The 17,054-nt window shown below is 43.1% G+C and overlaps 3 protein-coding genes across 7 annotated transcripts in view; 1 reads left to right on the top strand and 2 right to left on the bottom strand.

Moving 5' to 3' along the window:
- Window positions 1-8: 8 nt before the first annotated feature.
- On the top strand, window positions 9-12,944 carry INTS11 (integrator complex subunit 11). 3 transcript variants are annotated; one of them, XM_054849383.1, is made up of 18 exons: window positions 9-86; window positions 616-801; window positions 1,728-1,825; window positions 2,842-2,915; window positions 3,054-3,282; window positions 3,399-3,497; window positions 3,590-3,624; window positions 4,317-4,455; window positions 5,461-5,525; window positions 6,160-6,349; window positions 7,041-7,124; window positions 7,659-7,748; window positions 8,339-8,501; window positions 9,293-9,400; window positions 10,020-10,081; window positions 10,957-11,099; window positions 11,836-11,965; window positions 12,763-12,944. In XM_054849383.1, exons 2-18 carry the CDS (start codon window positions 774-776, stop codon window positions 12,826-12,828), a joined length of 1,803 nt encoding a protein of 600 aa, XP_054705358.1. In that variant the 5' UTR covers window positions 9-86; window positions 616-773; the 3' UTR covers window positions 12,829-12,944. The 3 variants fall into 3 exon arrangements, with proteins under 3 accessions (XP_054705358.1, XP_054705359.1, XP_054705360.1); XM_054849384.1 differs by lacking the exon at window positions 9-86 and adding an exon at window positions 115-379; XM_054849385.1 differs by lacking the exon at window positions 9-86 and adding an exon at window positions 196-217.
- On the bottom strand, window positions 12,853-16,540 carry LOC129215736 (lysophosphatidic acid receptor 6-like). The gene is made up of 2 exons (XM_054849386.1): window positions 15,405-16,540; window positions 12,853-14,587 (listed from the first exon to the last, which is right to left on the bottom strand). The coding sequence occupies exon 1, from the start codon at window positions 16,474-16,476 to the stop codon at window positions 15,424-15,426; it is 1,053 nt and encodes a 350-aa protein (XP_054705361.1). The 5' UTR covers window positions 16,477-16,540; the 3' UTR covers window positions 12,853-14,587; window positions 15,405-15,423.
- Window positions 12,853-17,054, bottom strand: part of PUSL1 (pseudouridine synthase like 1) — a 35,361-nt gene continuing 31,159 nt past the window's right edge. For all 3 annotated transcript variants that reach the window (XM_054849387.1, XM_054849389.1, XM_054849390.1), the window contains 2 exons: window positions 16,534-16,649; window positions 12,853-15,811 (listed from right to left, as the gene is read on the bottom strand). The gene's annotated coding sequence lies outside the window, so the exon portion shown is untranslated. The remainder of the gene's footprint in view (window positions 15,812-16,533; window positions 16,650-17,054) is intronic.

Raw genomic sequence — 17,054 nt, 5'->3', positions numbered from 1 at the left:
CAGAGGTCGCGGCGCAGAGGGCGGGCCCTGCCGGGCGGGCGGCTACGCATGCGCAGAGGCGCCGAGGAGCAAGGCCCGGCGCGGCGGTGAGGGCCGGGCCGGGCGGCCGTTGCTAGGGCCGCGGTGGGCGGGGGCCCTGCTGCCGGGCCGGGGTGCTCCGCTCCGGGGCCGCGCTGCTGCTGGCGGGGCGGCGTGGGTGTGCTGCGCTGCTGGGGAGGTGGGAGGTCGGGGGCCCTGCGGCCCAGGGCTGACGGGAGCGCTGGGGCCGGCCCTGCCCGCGGCCTGACGCAGGTTTTTCCCTGCCCGGGGCAGCGTCGCCTCCGGTCAGCGCTGGGGAGCGGGGCTGGGACCGGCAGGTGCAGTGAGGAAACTTGGCGTTGTGAGTGGCGTGAATAAAGCAAACACGGCCGGCGGAGGGCTGGCTGGCCGGCCTGGGCCAGGATCCCGTTCCTCTGCTCCCTCCCAGCCGCGTCGCGCCCGCAGGCTGGGCCGTGGGGCCTGCGTCGAGGGGGGGGGGGGGGTGGTGATCGAAGCCGGGCAAGTGTGAATTTCTAGTTGTTGTTAATCGTCCGTGCGTTCATCTGACTTGTATTTTTCTGGCTGTCTTTCCTCTAGGAAGGAGCTGGGCCTCTGCTCAAGTGTTGTGCTCGTTACTGAAAAATACTCGAAATGGCGGCAGTAAAACCACCTAAATCTTCGCTTCTTTTTGTGGCTCCCGTTAGACTGTTGCCAAAATAATTTACCATGCAGTTTGAGATTTAGAGTTTGTTAAAATGCCTGAAATAAAAGTCACTCCCTTGGGTAAGTCCAATCTAAAATCGTCCTGAATTAGAAACAGTGAAAAACTTAAGGATTTAGAATTCAAAGTAACGTGTTAGCTGGAGATGTACGTGCCTTTCCGTGCCACAAAAACTGCTTGTGGTGGTGTACTGCAATACATGATACAGTTGCACAGCATCCTGATGTAATTGTTGTCAGTATGTCATTGTCCCCCTTTTGTCTTTCAAGCAAGTAAGACTTGAACAGCCTGGCAACTCTGTTTTGGTTCATTAATACGTACTCATGTACTGGTGTTGTAGTATTGTACAGTATAGATAGAGTATTAGTTCACTTAACAGTGCTAAAGATCCACAGGAAGCAAATTTTTCTCTTGTTCCCCCCCCCCCCCCCCCATCTTTTTTATGGGTTGCACAGAAACTGCTGAGATGTGTTTATGTACTGAGAGAGCAGAGAATTTGCCAAGCAGGAGAACTGCTTTATCCTGATGGGTAGTTTTCTGGCTCAGAATGAACTTAACTAGAGCTTAATGAAGGTCTGCACTTGGGGAGGTGCAGAGCTCTGGGAACTTTGAGTTCCATGCTAATCCTTTCCAGATAAGAGATTATTTTGCTCTTACTTGAAACTGTGTAGCTGTGACTGCACAGCAGCAGGCAGAGAACAAACGTTACCTGCATCTGAACTGCTTATGGGTTTGGACGCAGCGCTGTATTTACTGCAGTTTTGCAGCTGCAGCTGGAAGGCGCTTTCACGAGCTCAGGGAATGGGGTAAGTCAGTTCATGTTTGCTTACCCTCTAACAGATCTGCTAGCTTGGAAGAAAGGATGTAGTCTTTTCCTGCATCAGAAAAGGGCTAGGAAGTTTGTACAGACCTTTAAATGCTTCTCTTTTGAAGTGACTGTGAATATTTCCAGGGATGTCTGACTTGCCTGTCTTTTGCTTGTGTCCAGGAGCTGGCCAGGATGTGGGGCGCAGCTGTATCCTTGTGTCTATTGCTGGGAAAAATGTGATGCTTGACTGTGGGATGCACATGGGCTACAACGATGATGTGAGTATGGTGGAGAAGCCTGAACGTTGTGTAGAGATGCTTTCAAGGTGTACCTGTCTGACATTTTCCCAGCAGGGCTCCTGGTTCCTTTTTCCAGCCTGTTCCCTTTTATTTGAACATTGCCCGACTCATCTTACGTGGCGTGTGCGCAATGTTACTGAGCACGTGTATCAGCCACTCCTGGAGCTGGATTGTGGCAGAGAATGAACTATTATTGCTCCTTCAAAGTCTTGCCTTCCTGTGCAAGCGGTACATCCCCTCGAGTATTCCTGGTCTGTGAAGTGCCACCATCCAGTCGTCTTTTCTCTGGGTTGTAGTCTTCAAAAAAATACTAAGCAAGCTGTGAATGCTCTATTCTATTCTGGTGGTTTTGGTCTTTCTGTATTTCATATGGGCAGGTGTCTTCTATGCTGTAAAGCATTAATCTTCTCAGCTAGACTGCTCTTGACATGATGCTTGGTTTTAGGCAGTTCATTACTTCTGGGATCCACACCACGCATCTCTGATGCTTTAGAGAGCGAGCGACCTAGGAAATACTCCTGATGTTTGATCACCTGATACTAGTAGGAAACGAATAATGGCAAAAACATTCTGCAAGATAGAAAGAGTTAAAGCGTGACACAGAACAAATGTGCCATTATAGAAAAGGTTTTGAGGCTTCCTGCCTTAATGCCTGTGGGTAAGCTAAAACGCATTGGTCGCCTATTTTACTTTGAAGACAAACTTGGTTATGATTTATTTATTTGCAAGGTCAGTTTCCCTGTCTGTCCTCTGGCAACCCTCCCTCCCTGTTTCTCTTTGATTCTTCCGGCATATAAATGCTGATGGTGTTGACTGCAGCTCTTACTATATTGCTGACACTAGTGCGGTCTGCGGCCTTATTGCAGTTTTGCCTCGAGGTGGATTATAGTTTCGAGTGTTTCGGGTTGTTCACACCATTGTTTTGTTGGACTAGTAATGTGGTATTAACTGGCTTTGTTTCATAATGGATAGCCTGTTTTTTCATGTCTTTACAGAGACGCTTTCCTGACTTTTCTTATATCACTCAGAATGGAAGGCTGACTGACTTTCTAGACTGCGTGATCATCAGGTGAGAAAGCTTCCTTCCTTGTCAGAGCTCAAATGGGAAACAGGAAAGCTTTGTATGCTGTCCCTAGCAACCCAAACATGTTGTAAGTCCATTGTTCATATTTAATGATTTAATGTTATCCTTTGTGTCTTTTTGCAGCCACTTTCATTTGGACCATTGTGGAGCTCTACCGTATTTCAGTGAAATGGTTGGTTACGATGGGCCCATTTACATGACGCATCCTACCAAGGCCATCTGTCCCATCCTCCTGGAGGACTACAGGAAAATAACTGTAGATAAGAAAGGGGAAACTAACTTCTTCACTTCCCAAATGATTAAAGACTGTATGAAAAAAGTGGTTGCTGTGCATCTTCACCAGACAGTTCAGGTAAATGATCATTTCTGTGTACTCTTGGATCAGACAAACTGGATTGTTGTAGAAGGCAGAGCAGTTTTAGTTTGTTTAAATGTGTGCAGTAACATAGCGTTTGCCTGTTCGTGCAGGTGGATGAGGAGCTGGAGATTAAGGCGTACTATGCAGGCCATGTGCTAGGAGCAGCCATGTTCCAGATTAAGGTTGGGTGCGAGTCAGTAGTGTACACTGTAAGTATGCACAACAATATCTTTAGATACCCACATTTCCTTTTAATGGCCATTACCTTGAGAATATTAATGGATTTTTCTTCTTCCATTAGGGTGATTATAACATGACACCAGACAGACATTTAGGGTAAGTAGGAAGCTGAGTGTATATATATATATTGTGTATATATCTTTGACAGAAAGATTTTAGCACAGCTTCTCTTAGTGCTAGGGCCTTATCAGCATTGATTCTGTGTTAGGAGACTGGAACATTTAACGATGTCTTTGCTGGAAAGATAAACGCAATTTCGAATTACGAGAACGAACAGATTTACATTGATTCTTCCAGATAGACCTTAACGTAATAATCTTCTGTATACTTATGTTAATCTATTTTTAAGGCTATGTAATAATTGGACTTAAATGTTTAAAATGTTTTGTTGTCATGGTATCTATTAAATGTATTTACTTTCTAAGAGTGCTAATCGTGAACTCTAAGGTTCATTTTATTTTTATTGGTATATATGAGAAATTTATAATATGCTATTTAGAATAATATTTTAATGCATTTAAAACAAGTAATAGACTGGAGAAGAATTTCTTTTCAAAATCTGTAGTCTCTATTCTGAGCCGGATTCATTTAAAGAAAGCATGGCCTGCAGAGAGGAGTACTGGTCCTCCTAGGTGACTTTGGGCAAGCCGATGCGCATCTGTGTACTTGTTTTCCTATCTGCAAGTCCAAACAGTGATGCTCTCCACCCATCTTTGAGACCTGCAGATCAGAAATGCTAGATACCCTCTCTTAATTTGAATGTTTATTTAAAATTCCTTTTGTTTTAGTGCTGCCTGGATTGATAAGTGTCGCCCAGATTTATTAATAACTGAATCCACCTATGCCACAACTATCAGAGATTCCAAACGCTGCAGAGAAAGAGACTTCTTGAAGAAAGTTCATGAGACTGTAGAAAGAGGAGGGAAGGTACGGCATTTTGATAATCTGAAGTGATGTGTCTTTTCCTCTCTGAAGCTCTTTGTTGGCTCTGTAGTCTGTGTAACTACTGATTAACTCAGGCACCTATGTATGACCACTACATGAAAGAGAAGGCATTTTTATATTCCTGCATTTGTACTTTAAAAGACAGAATATTGAACACTTAAATTAAGAAGAAAACCAAACTAGAAGTTAATGAGACAGTAAGGGAATTGCAGTTCTTAGAGTCTGCAAATATGGAGGATAAAGGCAAAATTAACTTGATTTGTATCCTGTATAGTGAAGCATCCTCTTAGTCCTGTAAATGAAGAAACTGAGACTGACTGTTCAATTACTTCATCAGAAATGATTTCCAGTGTAGCCAGGTCTGTCTGTTCAGTGTCCTGCTTTGTGCTGTTCAGCACTGTCCTGTCTGTTATAAAACCCCTCCAAGCGCTTGGGAGATACGTGCTCACCATACAGTAAATGATGCTTCAGTACCTTGTCTGTGGCTTTCACTTGCCTGGCTGTTTTGCCTGGGTAAGCCTGTTCCAGTCCAGTGTGATTTGATGTGCGCAACTTCAGCTAGCCACAAAGCACGCAGAATATGTGATGATAGCATTGTAACGTGGCCATTAGTTGTATCGGTCCATTATTGGTTTAGAATTTCACTCAGTCTTTTCTGTTTCTGATCAGCAAAGGAGTATCAGAAAATGAGAGGGAACTGAGGGACTTCACTGAGAGGGTGGTCGGGCACTGGAATAGGCTCCCTAGGGAAGTGGTCACAGCACCGAGCTTGACTGAGTTCAAGAAGCATCCGGATAACGCTCTCAGTCATATGCTCTGATTCGGCTGGTCCTGTGTGGAGCCAGGAGTTGGACTCGATGATCCTTATGGGTCCCTTCCAACTCAGGATATTCTATGATTCTGTGACTTGTTCAGAAATGATAATGCCATAAGGCCATTTACATGCTGTTTGGGTTTCACAGACTGTAAATCATACCTCAATTGCAGGTTCTTATCCCAGTTTTTGCCCTTGGACGTGCCCAGGAACTTTGCATTTTATTGGAAACTTTCTGGTGAGTGCAGTCTCTACGTGTACCATCACCTTGTTGTCCTTATGTTGCGGTCCTGGCAGGTTTCTGTGATTCCTTCACGTCTGTTTAGTACAAATATTCTTGCTAGTATTTCTCTGCGAGTTGGCCCATGCTGGCAGTTGTGGAATTACTTCTTCCTGTATGTTTCCCAGTGTTCCTGACTCACAGTAAACTAACCATTTTCTTATCCAGAGTCATTCTCCACTCTCTCCCAAACAGTCAGGATCAACTGTTCTTTAAAAAACTTGATTGCATCTTTGACACAGACTGTTTTCATGGGAGGAGGAGGGATGAACAAGTATTCCAACTTATGTATAAACATTGTGTGGAAATGTTTTCGATAATACCAAATTTTACTGGTTTTAATTCCCATACCAGAATGATTAATAACAGAAGTTGTCTGTAGCAGGTGAGAAGGAGAATTGGACTAAAGCCTGCTTTTGTAGTAAGTTAGTGCATAGTAACATAGCATTGTCATAATACTGATTTATAGCTCATTGAGAATAGGGTATGCACAAAAAATCTTTGGAGATTACATAGGTTTATGGACTTTCAGCACAGATGGCCAGGATCCTAATTTGACCCTCACAGGTATCTGGAACGCTTCTTTCTACAGGGAAAGAATGAACTTGAAGGCTCCAATTTATTTTTCGACGGGACTGACGGAGAAGGCCAATCACTATTACAAGCTTTTCATCACCTGGACTAATCAGAAGATTCGGAAAACATTTGTGCAGAGGAACATGTTTGAATTCAAACACATCAAAGCATTTGATCGGGCCTTTGCAGACAATCCGGGGCCTATGGTAGGTGGGCGTTAACAAGGGGATGGAGCAGGTGTGTAGTGTCAGGGAGCTGTTTTTATACCACTCTGTTCCTGGCTAAGGCAAACAGGCAGTCTGCAAAAGCTAAGTATCCTCTGCCCCATTAATATCAGCATCCTGTCTGAAACCCTTTTGTGGCAAGACCGTCCGAATGCTTTTATCTGTAGAACTACTAAAGATCTTTCTATCTTTATTTCAGTAAAGGTAAAATGCCCAGAGAAAATAAAAAAATTGATTGCATGTTCATATAATCTATAGCTCTGGACCCGATTTAAACCGCAACTTTTACAGTATATTCTTTTGACTTATGTCAGGAGACGGATCCTTTACAACACAGTCTCTTATTGCTGATTTTATTTCTGACTGGTTTATTAGGCAGTAGCTGAAAGGGGAATCTGTTGAACACGATAGGACAATTATAAAATTGTTCAAAGTTTTTATCAGATACCACGGATGCTCACAAGAATTTCCTAAAACAGTAGTTCAACTTACGTGAAAATTAGGCAAGGCTTGGAAAATAAAACAGCAAAAATCCTCATTAGAGCTTTGGCATAGTAAGTGTGCTGTGATGTGTATTAGCGGATACTCTCCACAGTTTTAGGGTAACTAATAAGTAAGTAATGGAAAAAACCCTGTTTTCTGTTGTGATTCTTGACATATTTTTTAATTCTAGGTTGTGTTTGCAACCCCTGGTATGCTTCATGCAGGACAGTCCCTTCAGATCTTCAGGAAATGGGCAGGGAATGAAAAGAATATGGTAAGAAATTTTGTTTCCTCGAGTGATGTTTTGTGTTAACGTGATCGTGGTACTGATACAGTCATAAGAACAAAGGTTGCAGGAAAGCTTTTCCTGAGCATCTAAGGTTAAATGACATGAGTCCTCTCGTGAACCAGCCTGGGGTTCAGGCTCTGAATTTTCTTCGCTGTGTGTGAACAGGGCAAGCAGAGGAGGTACATGTCTCAGGAGCTTGTGGGAGATTTTATTTTCAGAAGTACTTTCATTAATTTGAAGCTGCTTCAAAGATGGTTGTAACAGGCATTCATTCTTATTTAGTGGTGTGTAGATTTCAGCAGTTTGCTTTCTAATTTCATTTTTGCATGTGTGCTGGAGTTGGGTATTCCCACAAGTTGCAGAACAAAGCAAGCAGCTTTCCAGTGGATGGTATTACGGAAGACAGGAACACAAACGTACATCAGTATTATGCATTTGTGGCTATTTTTATGTTTACAACAGCTGTGCTATGCACAGTCCACGTGCAGAGTTTGTAGTTTTTTCTGGTTTCCTTCTCAGGTCATCATGCCAGGCTACTGTGTGCAGGGAACTGTGGGCCATAAGATTCTGAGTGGACAGCGCAAGCTGGAAATGGAAGGAAGACAAATAGTAAGTTTTATTTTCAAGAAGGAGGATCATTTGGGGGAAGTTCTTCAGAACTTTAGGTGGCCGTTAGATCCTACATACTTGTAATGGGAATATGCCACATACAACATTGAAAATATCCAAGTAATGTTTTCTTTGGGGTTGGACTAGGGTTTTTGTTTCCCCTTTACATTGCAACAGTCTCTCTTTTTCTTCCATAAGACTTTGTCGGGGGATGTATTTTAATGTTTAATAACTAGGCACCATATAGTCAGGTAAAAATGATACATTTTTAGGCAGATGGGGATATTAAAAAACTGATACCAACTGTTCTTAAGTATTGATTTGTTTTGGCAAATGTGCAACAAGTATTGTGCTCTGAAATTGAGCAGTTTGATCCTTTAAGTTCTTGAAAGCTTTTCTATACAGCATCATATTCAGTCCCTGCTGATAAGCAGCTCTTGCTCCAACCTCATTTTCCAATTCAGGTGTTCTGCTTCCTTTTTTAAACTAAATACAGAGGAGTCTGGGTCTGTTTGTGTGTGCTATACAAGCTGTAGTGAGCCAAAGCAGTTCCTCATTCACAAAGCCTGTCCTTTCTTGCTCCCCCACAGTTGGAAGTAAAGATGCAGGTGGAGTACATGTCCTTCAGTGCCCATGCGGATGCCAAGGGAATAATGCAGCTGATTCGCCAGGCTGAGCCACGAAATGTTCTCCTGGTCCATGGTGAAGCAAAGAAAATGGAGTTTCTGAAGCAGAAAATAGAACAGGAATTTCGTACGTATAGCGTTGGTACTGAAGAGGGAATGGCCGTGGACGTTAAAGTTCACATACTTAATCCACTGGACGTCAGCATAGAGTTGGGCATACTGCAACTTACAGGGCTAGTCTCTCAAGAAACTAGTATCTGTAACATATCTTAACAGGTTAAGCCTATTTAATTTTAATGCTTATTTGGTAAAAGTGGTTTTGATATCTTTGCATTGTTATAGTTCAGCACTTAGGAAATACAAATTCAGTTAGACTCTTAAAAGAAGCCAAGGCAAGCAGGGTACATCTGAAATCATAAATTAGCAACTTCAGATGAGCTCCAGGGGGAGAAAAAAAAATCCTTGGAAATAGCTGACTCTTAAATGATGAGTAGAGAAAGCACAGAATTCACATTGGCTGGTTACTCACTGTCGGCAGGTTTCTTTGCAAGAATTTGTTACCAGTGTCAGAGTGCAGGCAGGTTTGTTGCAGTCTGTTTTCTTTTTACCCTTCAGAAGGAGTTAAGGATAGCTGGGCTAGTAGGTGTTGCCTCGTTGGGGTTTTGATGGTTGCGGTAAGGTTGTTAGCCTTAAGTCTGAGCAGCAGTTCGTGTCTTTCAAATCTCTGGTACTAAATTTCAGCAAACTACTGTTAAACTTCACTTCCTGTCCTGAACAGCTGCCCTAGGCTCCTGCCAAAATCACAGCACCATCTACTCTAGGGATGCTTGCACACTGCTTGTGGGTGAACTGACAGTCTGGGATTGGAAATCCTGCCGCAGCAAGCAGTCATTCTGACATTGGTCGTTTACATTGCAGATGTCAACTGCTACATGCCTGCAAATGGAGAGACCACAACAATATTCACCAACCCCAGCATTCCAGTGGACATATCCCTGGGACTCTTGAAGAGGGAAACAGCAATAGGTGATGCATTTTTCAACCAAGAATTTAATATTTTTGGCCCTGCCCGTGTCTTGTATAGTACTTGTATTAGGTGGAAACAGTGGTGCAGGGCCAGTTGTAGCAATGGTGACTTACAGCAGTGCTTCCTGTAAAAGAACAGATTTTATGAGCATTTAGTGGTTTTAACGAGCATTTGGTGGCTGAGAGAGCTTCCTCTGGAATGAAACAGCTACTATGCTGTGACTGTATGTTCGTTAATGTTTAAAAACAAACACACACACACAACCTTTGAAAACAAAGTCCATGTATGCTTTTACTAGCTAGGTCTGTGAAAACCGGAATTACTTTTATAAACCAAATTTAAGAAAAATCTAAAACCTCTCAAACCAGGAAGTGATATGGGAAGAGAGGTAGCTGTTTTGTATTACTAAGCATGGTTTCTTATGTGTCTGGAACACTGATCATGGTTTAAGTACCATGTGCTTCCACAGACACAACAAAGATGTAACATCTTACTTTCTGAACCTCAGCAGGGACTCAGCAATCCAGTCTATTAAGTGCTATAGCAGTTGTCTTGGGTGAAAAATAAGCACATCATCATTAACCATGCTGTCTTTCTCTTCCATTGACCTTGGTTTAGGTCTCTTACCAGATGTCAAGAAGCCAAAGCTAATGCATGGCACATTAATTATGAAGGATAATGTAAGTAAAAAAGTTCTTATGTCTGTCTTATGTCCTCTGAATGAGTGCGGTGTTCTAATTCGTGAGGTCTGGGTGAACAAGGAACTAAACCAAAGGTAAGCAGGCCTCAGTTCTTGGAAAGAGGCCAGTAAGAGCATACCTGGGAAGATTAATCTGCAAGATAGCCGCTAGCTTGTCAGTTGTCCTGACTGATAGTCTTCAGTAGTCCTACAACTTCAGAATTAGTATCCTGCTATCCATGAGCAGGGTGGTGTGGAGGTAGACTTTACTGGTCAGTCTCATGAATGCTCACAGATGAAGTCACAGGAAACAGGTAAATTTGAAGAGCTACTTCAAAGTCTGTTTTTTGCTCTGGTCTGCTGCAGCCTACTGGGTGTAGCTACAGCCATTCCAAGCAGGCCGTGGTGTTTCTGATTCACTGTGCCTCTCAAAATCTAAAGAATCAAGCAGCAGCCAGTTGGTGGCAAACCTCAGTTTGTTGGACAAGGATGGAAAGGGCCAAGGGAGGAGTTGTTACTCTGTAACCTCATGTTTATAGTTAAATAATTTCCCCTGACAAAGAGGTTAAACCAACCTCCATTCAGAGAGCAACTTTAATTTTGGGGAATAAAGAATTGGTATGATTATTTAGGTGGACATTTTGCCACCATCTTACCTCCACCTTTTCTGTCCATTATATGCTCATGCCTAGCTGTTACTGCTTGCAGTAGTAACTGAAAGGTCCTCAGACATTTCAGAGACTGAAAAGGAATGATCTTACCCGCTGAAGTTTTGCAGTGATGACCACATACCTGCGTGCAGCTGACAGAGGAGGAATAAAACTTCAGAAAGTGCAAAGAAATAGCTTATAATGGATTTGTACTTTTCCTCTGCAGAGCTTCCGACTGGTTTCTCCTGAGCAGGCTTTGAAGGAGCTGGGCCTTGCAGAACATCAGTTGCGTTTCACCTGCCGTGTTCACATTCAGGATCCACGGAAAGAACATGAGACAGTGCTTCGTGTATATAACCATCTGAAAGGGTAAGTCTGTTCTTAGCTGTGTTTGTTTTTTCTTCCTGCTAGGGATGGGCTTGTGCTACCTATATTAATAATGATACGCTCAAATGCCCCCCTACTTCTGGCTTTCCAGACCAGCCCCAGAGAGTTGTTAAGAGAAAATTCTCTGCAGCCCAGAAGACACAACTGCTTTAGATTTTATTGATCTATATAGCTAAGGTAACCAGAGCAGCAGTTACACTGCAGTAACAGAGGCTGGTAATCAGCCTACAAGGTCATTGTCTTTACCAAGCTAAAGCAGTCCACCTGAAATCGTTGTTCCTGTTACTGCTGCTTCTAGATGAAGTTAGTCTCGCTCCAAACAGTTGTACTATCAAGCCCGGGGTCAGGACACCTCTTAAAGCTATTCTAAAGCTAGCAGCAGATGACCCTTAAAAGCTGTTTTCTTCCTCCAGGCTGCTGGTTGAGTCTGGGAGTAGTCCTTTGCTCAGATGCATAGGGTTCAGACTGGAGCTACAGCCATCATGAAAGCCAGAAATAAAATTCTGTAGGAAACCCTGCATGATTAATATCAGCACCAAAAAAAGCAGGCTATGAATCAGCCCCGTTCTCCCTTCCTTTGGCAGTGGGTGCTGGGCTCAGACACAGCTAAAAGTCATAACAACATGCTGGTGTTGGGGATTCAAAGATACAGGGGGTGACCCTTCAGCCTGTATGTGCGTCCCATCCAAAATAAATCATGTCTCTTCTCTCTTACCAGGGTCCTGAAAGATTATTCGGTGCAGCATCTCCCTGACGGTTCTATAACAGTCGAGTCCATTCTTATCCAAGCCACAGCACACTCAGAGGATCAAGGAACCAAAGTTCTGCTCGTATCCTGGACTTACCAGGTAGGAATACTTGAAGACATACTTTTCAAGCAACTCTGATCTTAACTCCTTGCAGTCCAAAGCTGCCCTACAGTGTGGGTTGCTAGTGTAAGGGTGAGGCTTCATCACTCTGTTTCTGAAGTAGTTTAACTGGAAGAAGATGAGGTGAGTCATTGCTATTTCTCTACCATTACAAGTTTAGTACAGATCATTTTACAGGCGCTCTACTGAGTCAGTTTTCTCTGGGATCACTGAACTCAAAGCAACTGATCTGGAGTATTTACATTTAATACAGTTACAGTTAATTACAATTACATCTGTGTTTTGAGGACACTAGAAGCTGGGTGCTATAAACTCTCAGCTGTATCGCTACTGCCATACAGTATGTGGAAATACTTTGTATTGTATTTCTTAGGTATAAAACTTTGAACAGCTAGCTTTCTGCTTGTTAACACAAAATTGTGGTAAGATTAGACAGTTATGTTTTCTTCCTTTCAATGGCTGTTATTTTCAAATGCTTTCTTTACAGCAAGCAAATACCCTCTTGAGGACAAAGCAACAAAACCCACAATGATTCTTTATTCTTTGCTTTCATTTTCCTTAAGAGACACCTCAGGTCCAGACACCTACTTTAAAACTCCCATTTGTCACACTGATATTTTGAAAGAACAGCCCATTTGTCCTAACTGCATTGGTTTCAGGTTTTGAACACTGCTAACATTGGATTTTGCTGGGTCCAAGAATTATTTCAGTCTATTTCTAGGTACCAGAGTTGAGTTTATTGCACCAGATAGGAAGATTGCTTTTGTTCTCTCTAGGATGAAGAGCTGGGCAGCTATCTCACATCCCTTCTGAAAAAAGGACTGCCACAGACTACATCGTGAGCAACAGAGGAGCAGGCACAGTGGTGGTGTAGAGAGATTTACATTTTATTTTGTTTACATTCTTAATGTGTTTTTCTGGTTTTGTTTTAATAAAAGAATTACAGTGTTTGTCCAATTACCGCAGTGACAGTGTAGATAATTCAGCAGTACTGTGATCTTCCCCCTGGGAAACCCACCTCTCCAGGAAGTCATTACAGCCTGTTTTTAAAGAGTCCTGAGGAACAAGCTTTGTGTTGCTCACAGTAAGGTAGAAGATATTCAGTAGTATTCCCCTCCCACAGCTCATTTATTTCCCTTAAAAGCACAGCAGTGCCAAGTGAAACAAGGAGCTTTCAAAGCTTCACAACTAAAATGCAAAGCATAAGTATAATGGAAGCAAGAGTATAAAGGCTTAAATGTGCTATTTACCCAGCAGCATAACAATTTTTATTATCCATACTTCCCTCAATGACAGCTGACAAGCCTGTAACTCATAGATGGAATCTCTAATAAGTCTTCCTTCCTCTGTCCAGAACATAAAAATTGTGCTTAGTTGGAAAGAACAGTCCCTCCAGTGCCAGGAAGTTTTAGTGTAGTCTATAAATAGGACAAAAATAGCAGTATCTCATGAAAGGTAAAAGATTAAATTTGTCCTACTCTTCCCTCAGAGGCTCTCATCAGCTCCATTTTAGAAGTGCAAGGATTTGCAATTGGTTTACCAAGCCCAGTCAGAGGAACACAGAAATCATTATTTTGCAATATTTTAGAAAAGTTTGAACAGGTTTTCTTACTAACATTTAAAAAAAAATTCCTTCAAGCTAAGAGCAAAATTCAGAAAGGGAGAGGTTAGCGGCTGACCCATCATTAGCACTAGGTGTCCATGCAACATGATTCAAACTGCCTGTAGCAATAATGCAAGTCGGGCCCAGCCTAACACCTGTAATATTGCACCCACGAAAGCTGCCTATTGCAGTGCTTTAGCTCTATTACAGTATTTTTCAGCTCTGCTCTTGGTTTGCTTCCTGCATGTGTCTCTGATTGCTAGGTTATTGATTGGCTTTGATCAGTACAGCTTCCCACATTCAAGACCCTCGCTTACCCTCATAATGCCTTTTTTTTTTTCCATCCGCAAACCAAGACCCCCAACATACCCCTACACCCACACTTACTTTCCAAACACCTTACTTCCTGTCCTTTACCAGAGAGTAGACTGTGGTGTCTGCCACCATCAGAAAATTGGCTGAATGTGGGCAAAAGCTGCAGTGTCTGGTGTGCAAAGAGAAGTTACTACATCAGAGAGAGAGAGACACACATGACATTTAGCTCCCCACACAGTTCTGCCACAACAACCCTACACCCTGCCTCCTTTAAGGTCTGCGGCAGTGGGCCAGGTCAAATTGTGACTTTCAGCCTGCATTGGGCACACTGGAAAATGGGAATAGCAATTTAGCGCGTTGCTGCGTTTAGGCGTACTGTGTTCCTGTTAAACAGGCCCTGTAACAATTTCCCTTCTGGTCTCATCTGCTCAGCCATCTTGCAGGCCAAGAGGATACATGCTATAAAGTTTGGGGGGCAGCGCAGGAAGGAACAAGGCAGTGTGTCTGGGTATCTGTCACCGAAAAATCACATCCTCTTAAGTAAACCGTTGGCTTTTAAGCAGGTTTGTCAGCCAGGCCAGTGGTTTTTCTGGTGACGCTCATAATCACAAATGATAAATTCTCTCCAAAGTCTCATGTTTCAAAGGGTGGAAAACTCAGATGTTCTCAGAAGCTGTGTGGTTCTGTTAATACACGAGGTGGTGTGAAACAGGTCAGAAACATTTTGTGATGTAAACACAGTGACTGAAAAAAAAGAGCTTTGACATTTGAACAGGACCATGCAGTGTAAGGAGTTGTGCCAGCTCCTGCAGTAATTTTCCTCCATGACTCTGTGGCCAGAGGAGCTTGTTTACCACTGGTCCTGCACAGGGTTAACAGACTGATAAATACTTGGATCTATTCTCTTCTGGAATTGTATTAATAGATGTCCAGCTTGAATCCATAGGCACGCGACACTATAAACCCTGTACTGCAATACTCCTCAGGAAGCCAACTGATTGATTCACAAGGCAGGCGAAGCCCTTATTTGGCTGTGGAACGTAGGCAGAAAGGAGTTTGTGAACCCAGCTGGCTACAGCGTACCCCCAGGGAGAACACATAGGATCCCTCCAAAATAGGGAAAAGCCAAGGACTGCCCTGATCCACTCGGCTTTCAGCATTAGTGTCAATTCGGAGGCCGGTTTCTTTCAAGTAACCCTTTCCCGGGCTGTACTGCTTTCCAGAAGAGAGTCCTGCAGTCTGCTTCCAACCCCAAAGTTAAACAAAGGGAGACCAAAACATCAGTGTACACAAACACAGCACGTTTCACCGTGTGCTATCTAGGACTGTCAGAGAATCCAGCAGCCGCAAGTACTGTCCTAGTTGGCTAACAAAAACAAATAGCTGTTGGGCACTTCCCGCCAGTGTTGCCTTGATGTAAACACCGACTCTGTGGACGCACGGTAGGTTTCACAGGTTTGTTTTCAAACAAACAGTTGGAAAGATGAATGCTGTACTTACTTTAAGTGGATCAGTTGATTCAATCCCTGTGGTTTTTATTTCCGTGTCTCCGTTGTGGTTTATAAACATAGGAGCACTCCTCAAATTTCTGGTCACAGATCGTGTACACCACTTTAGACCTGAATCTGACCTTGAAGTTGAAGTACCACTGCTTGCTGGAAGAGGTGAAGTAATACAAGAATGGGTTAAGGCAGCAGTTGAAACTCACGAGGGCTAAGGTGACCCTGCGCATTTTGTAGATCAAGTTGGTAAATGACTCGTTCTGGATGACCTGGATTCTCATTAAAAAGTGGAGCAAGTGGGTGAGATGATACGGGAGAAAGCACAAAGTACAGATGAGCAAGATGATGTAGATGGTGCTCAGAGCCTTCTTCTTGCGAATGCTGCGTTTGATCTGGGAGATCCTCCTAGCAATGAGAGGGTAGCTGATCAGAATGATGGAAAATGGGATCACAAACCCAAAAACTAAGGCCAGGATGTTGTAAGGTGCCATGCGAGAAGTCCAGCTACGCGTAGTAAAGTTCTCAAAGCATGCTGTCGTGTTCCTCAGACCACTGTTGTGGAGGGGGCCTCCAAGGATAAGTGGAGCCATGACACTGAGAGCAACCACCCAAAGGATTGTGACCACCACCACATAATGGATGACTTTGATCTGGATGTACGTGAAGGGGTGCAACACCGCGATGTAGCGATCAACACAAATGCAGGTGAAAAAGGCAATGCTTAGATAGATGTTGATATAGTACAAAGTCCCAGTTAGCCTACAAGCCATGTCACCAAAGATCCAATTGTTCCGATTCAGGTGGTAATGAATTTTAAAAGGCAACACACAAACAAACAAGGTGTCTACCAGAGCTAGATTGATCATGTATACATAGGAATGAGAAACGTGCTTTACTTTGCAGGACAGGAGGTACAGAGCTAAAACATTTTCTATCAGTCCCAGCACAAAGACAATGCTGTAGATGACAGTAAACAGGGAATACTGGAAGTCCGCTTCCAAGCGGAATTCTGAACTGGCATTGGCAACTGTCTCATTGGAGACTCCTTCAGTCCAGGAAATATCTGCCATGATTGCTGGAGTTTAGGGATATCCAACACGGGATAAAAGTCCTAAGCCATCCCTTACCTCAGGAGGTTCTTGAGTTTTATTTCATCCAAGTGGGTGCGAGCTAAAGTTATAATGGAGCAATGTGAAGTCCGGTGAGGTCTGTGGTTGGTATACTTAGATAGAAAGCGGTGTTACTGTAAGGGAGAATAAACCATTTAAGACACCAGCAGTTGAGATTTACACAGTAGACAGATTATTTACAGGCATTAAGATCTTCACAAGATCACAACAGAATTAACAGAAGTAGCATCAAATATAAAAGAAATCTGAGTACCCTAAGCCAGCCAGACACCTAAAGAGAAGCCCTTAAAGGCAGTGGAGAAATTAAACCCAGCTACAATATGCACAACGTTGCTAAAGCTGAGCCATTGAAAGCACAAAAGTACAAAGGTTGTTGGGTACTTTCCAAAGGAAACTCTGAAATCACACTTCCTCCCAATAGTTGTTTATCTAATGAAGTCAAAAGCACCCAAGATAACTGGAAGATTAGAAAGGAAAAAAAAAAATGGTTTCACTTTAAGTAGGCAAGCATACATATC

The sequence above is a fragment of the Grus americana genome, chromosome 21, assembly GCF_028858705.1.
Source record: "Grus americana isolate bGruAme1 chromosome 21, bGruAme1.mat, whole genome shotgun sequence".
Lineage (NCBI taxonomy): Eukaryota > Metazoa > Chordata > Aves > Gruiformes > Gruidae > Grus > Grus americana.
The sequence above is the reverse complement of the archived record's forward strand: the minus strand, read 5'-3'. Positions and strand labels throughout refer to the sequence as shown.

Bases quoted from the DNA above. Each gene is read 5' to 3' on its own strand.
- INTS11 (XM_054849383.1), top strand. From the start codon at position 774: ATGCCTGAAATAAAAGTCACTCCCTTGG. The intron at 7,125-7,658 runs GTAAGAAATTTT...TTTCCTTCTCAG, and splicing joins CAGGGAATGAAAAGAATATG to GTCATCATGCCAGGCTACTG. The intron at 11,966-12,762 runs GTAGGAATACTT...TGTTCTCTCTAG, and splicing joins TCGTATCCTGGACTTACCAG to GATGAAGAGCTGGGCAGCTA.
- LOC129215736 (XM_054849386.1), bottom strand. From the start codon at position 16,476: ATGGCAGATATTTCCTGGACTGAAGGAGTCTCCAATGAGACAGTTGCC.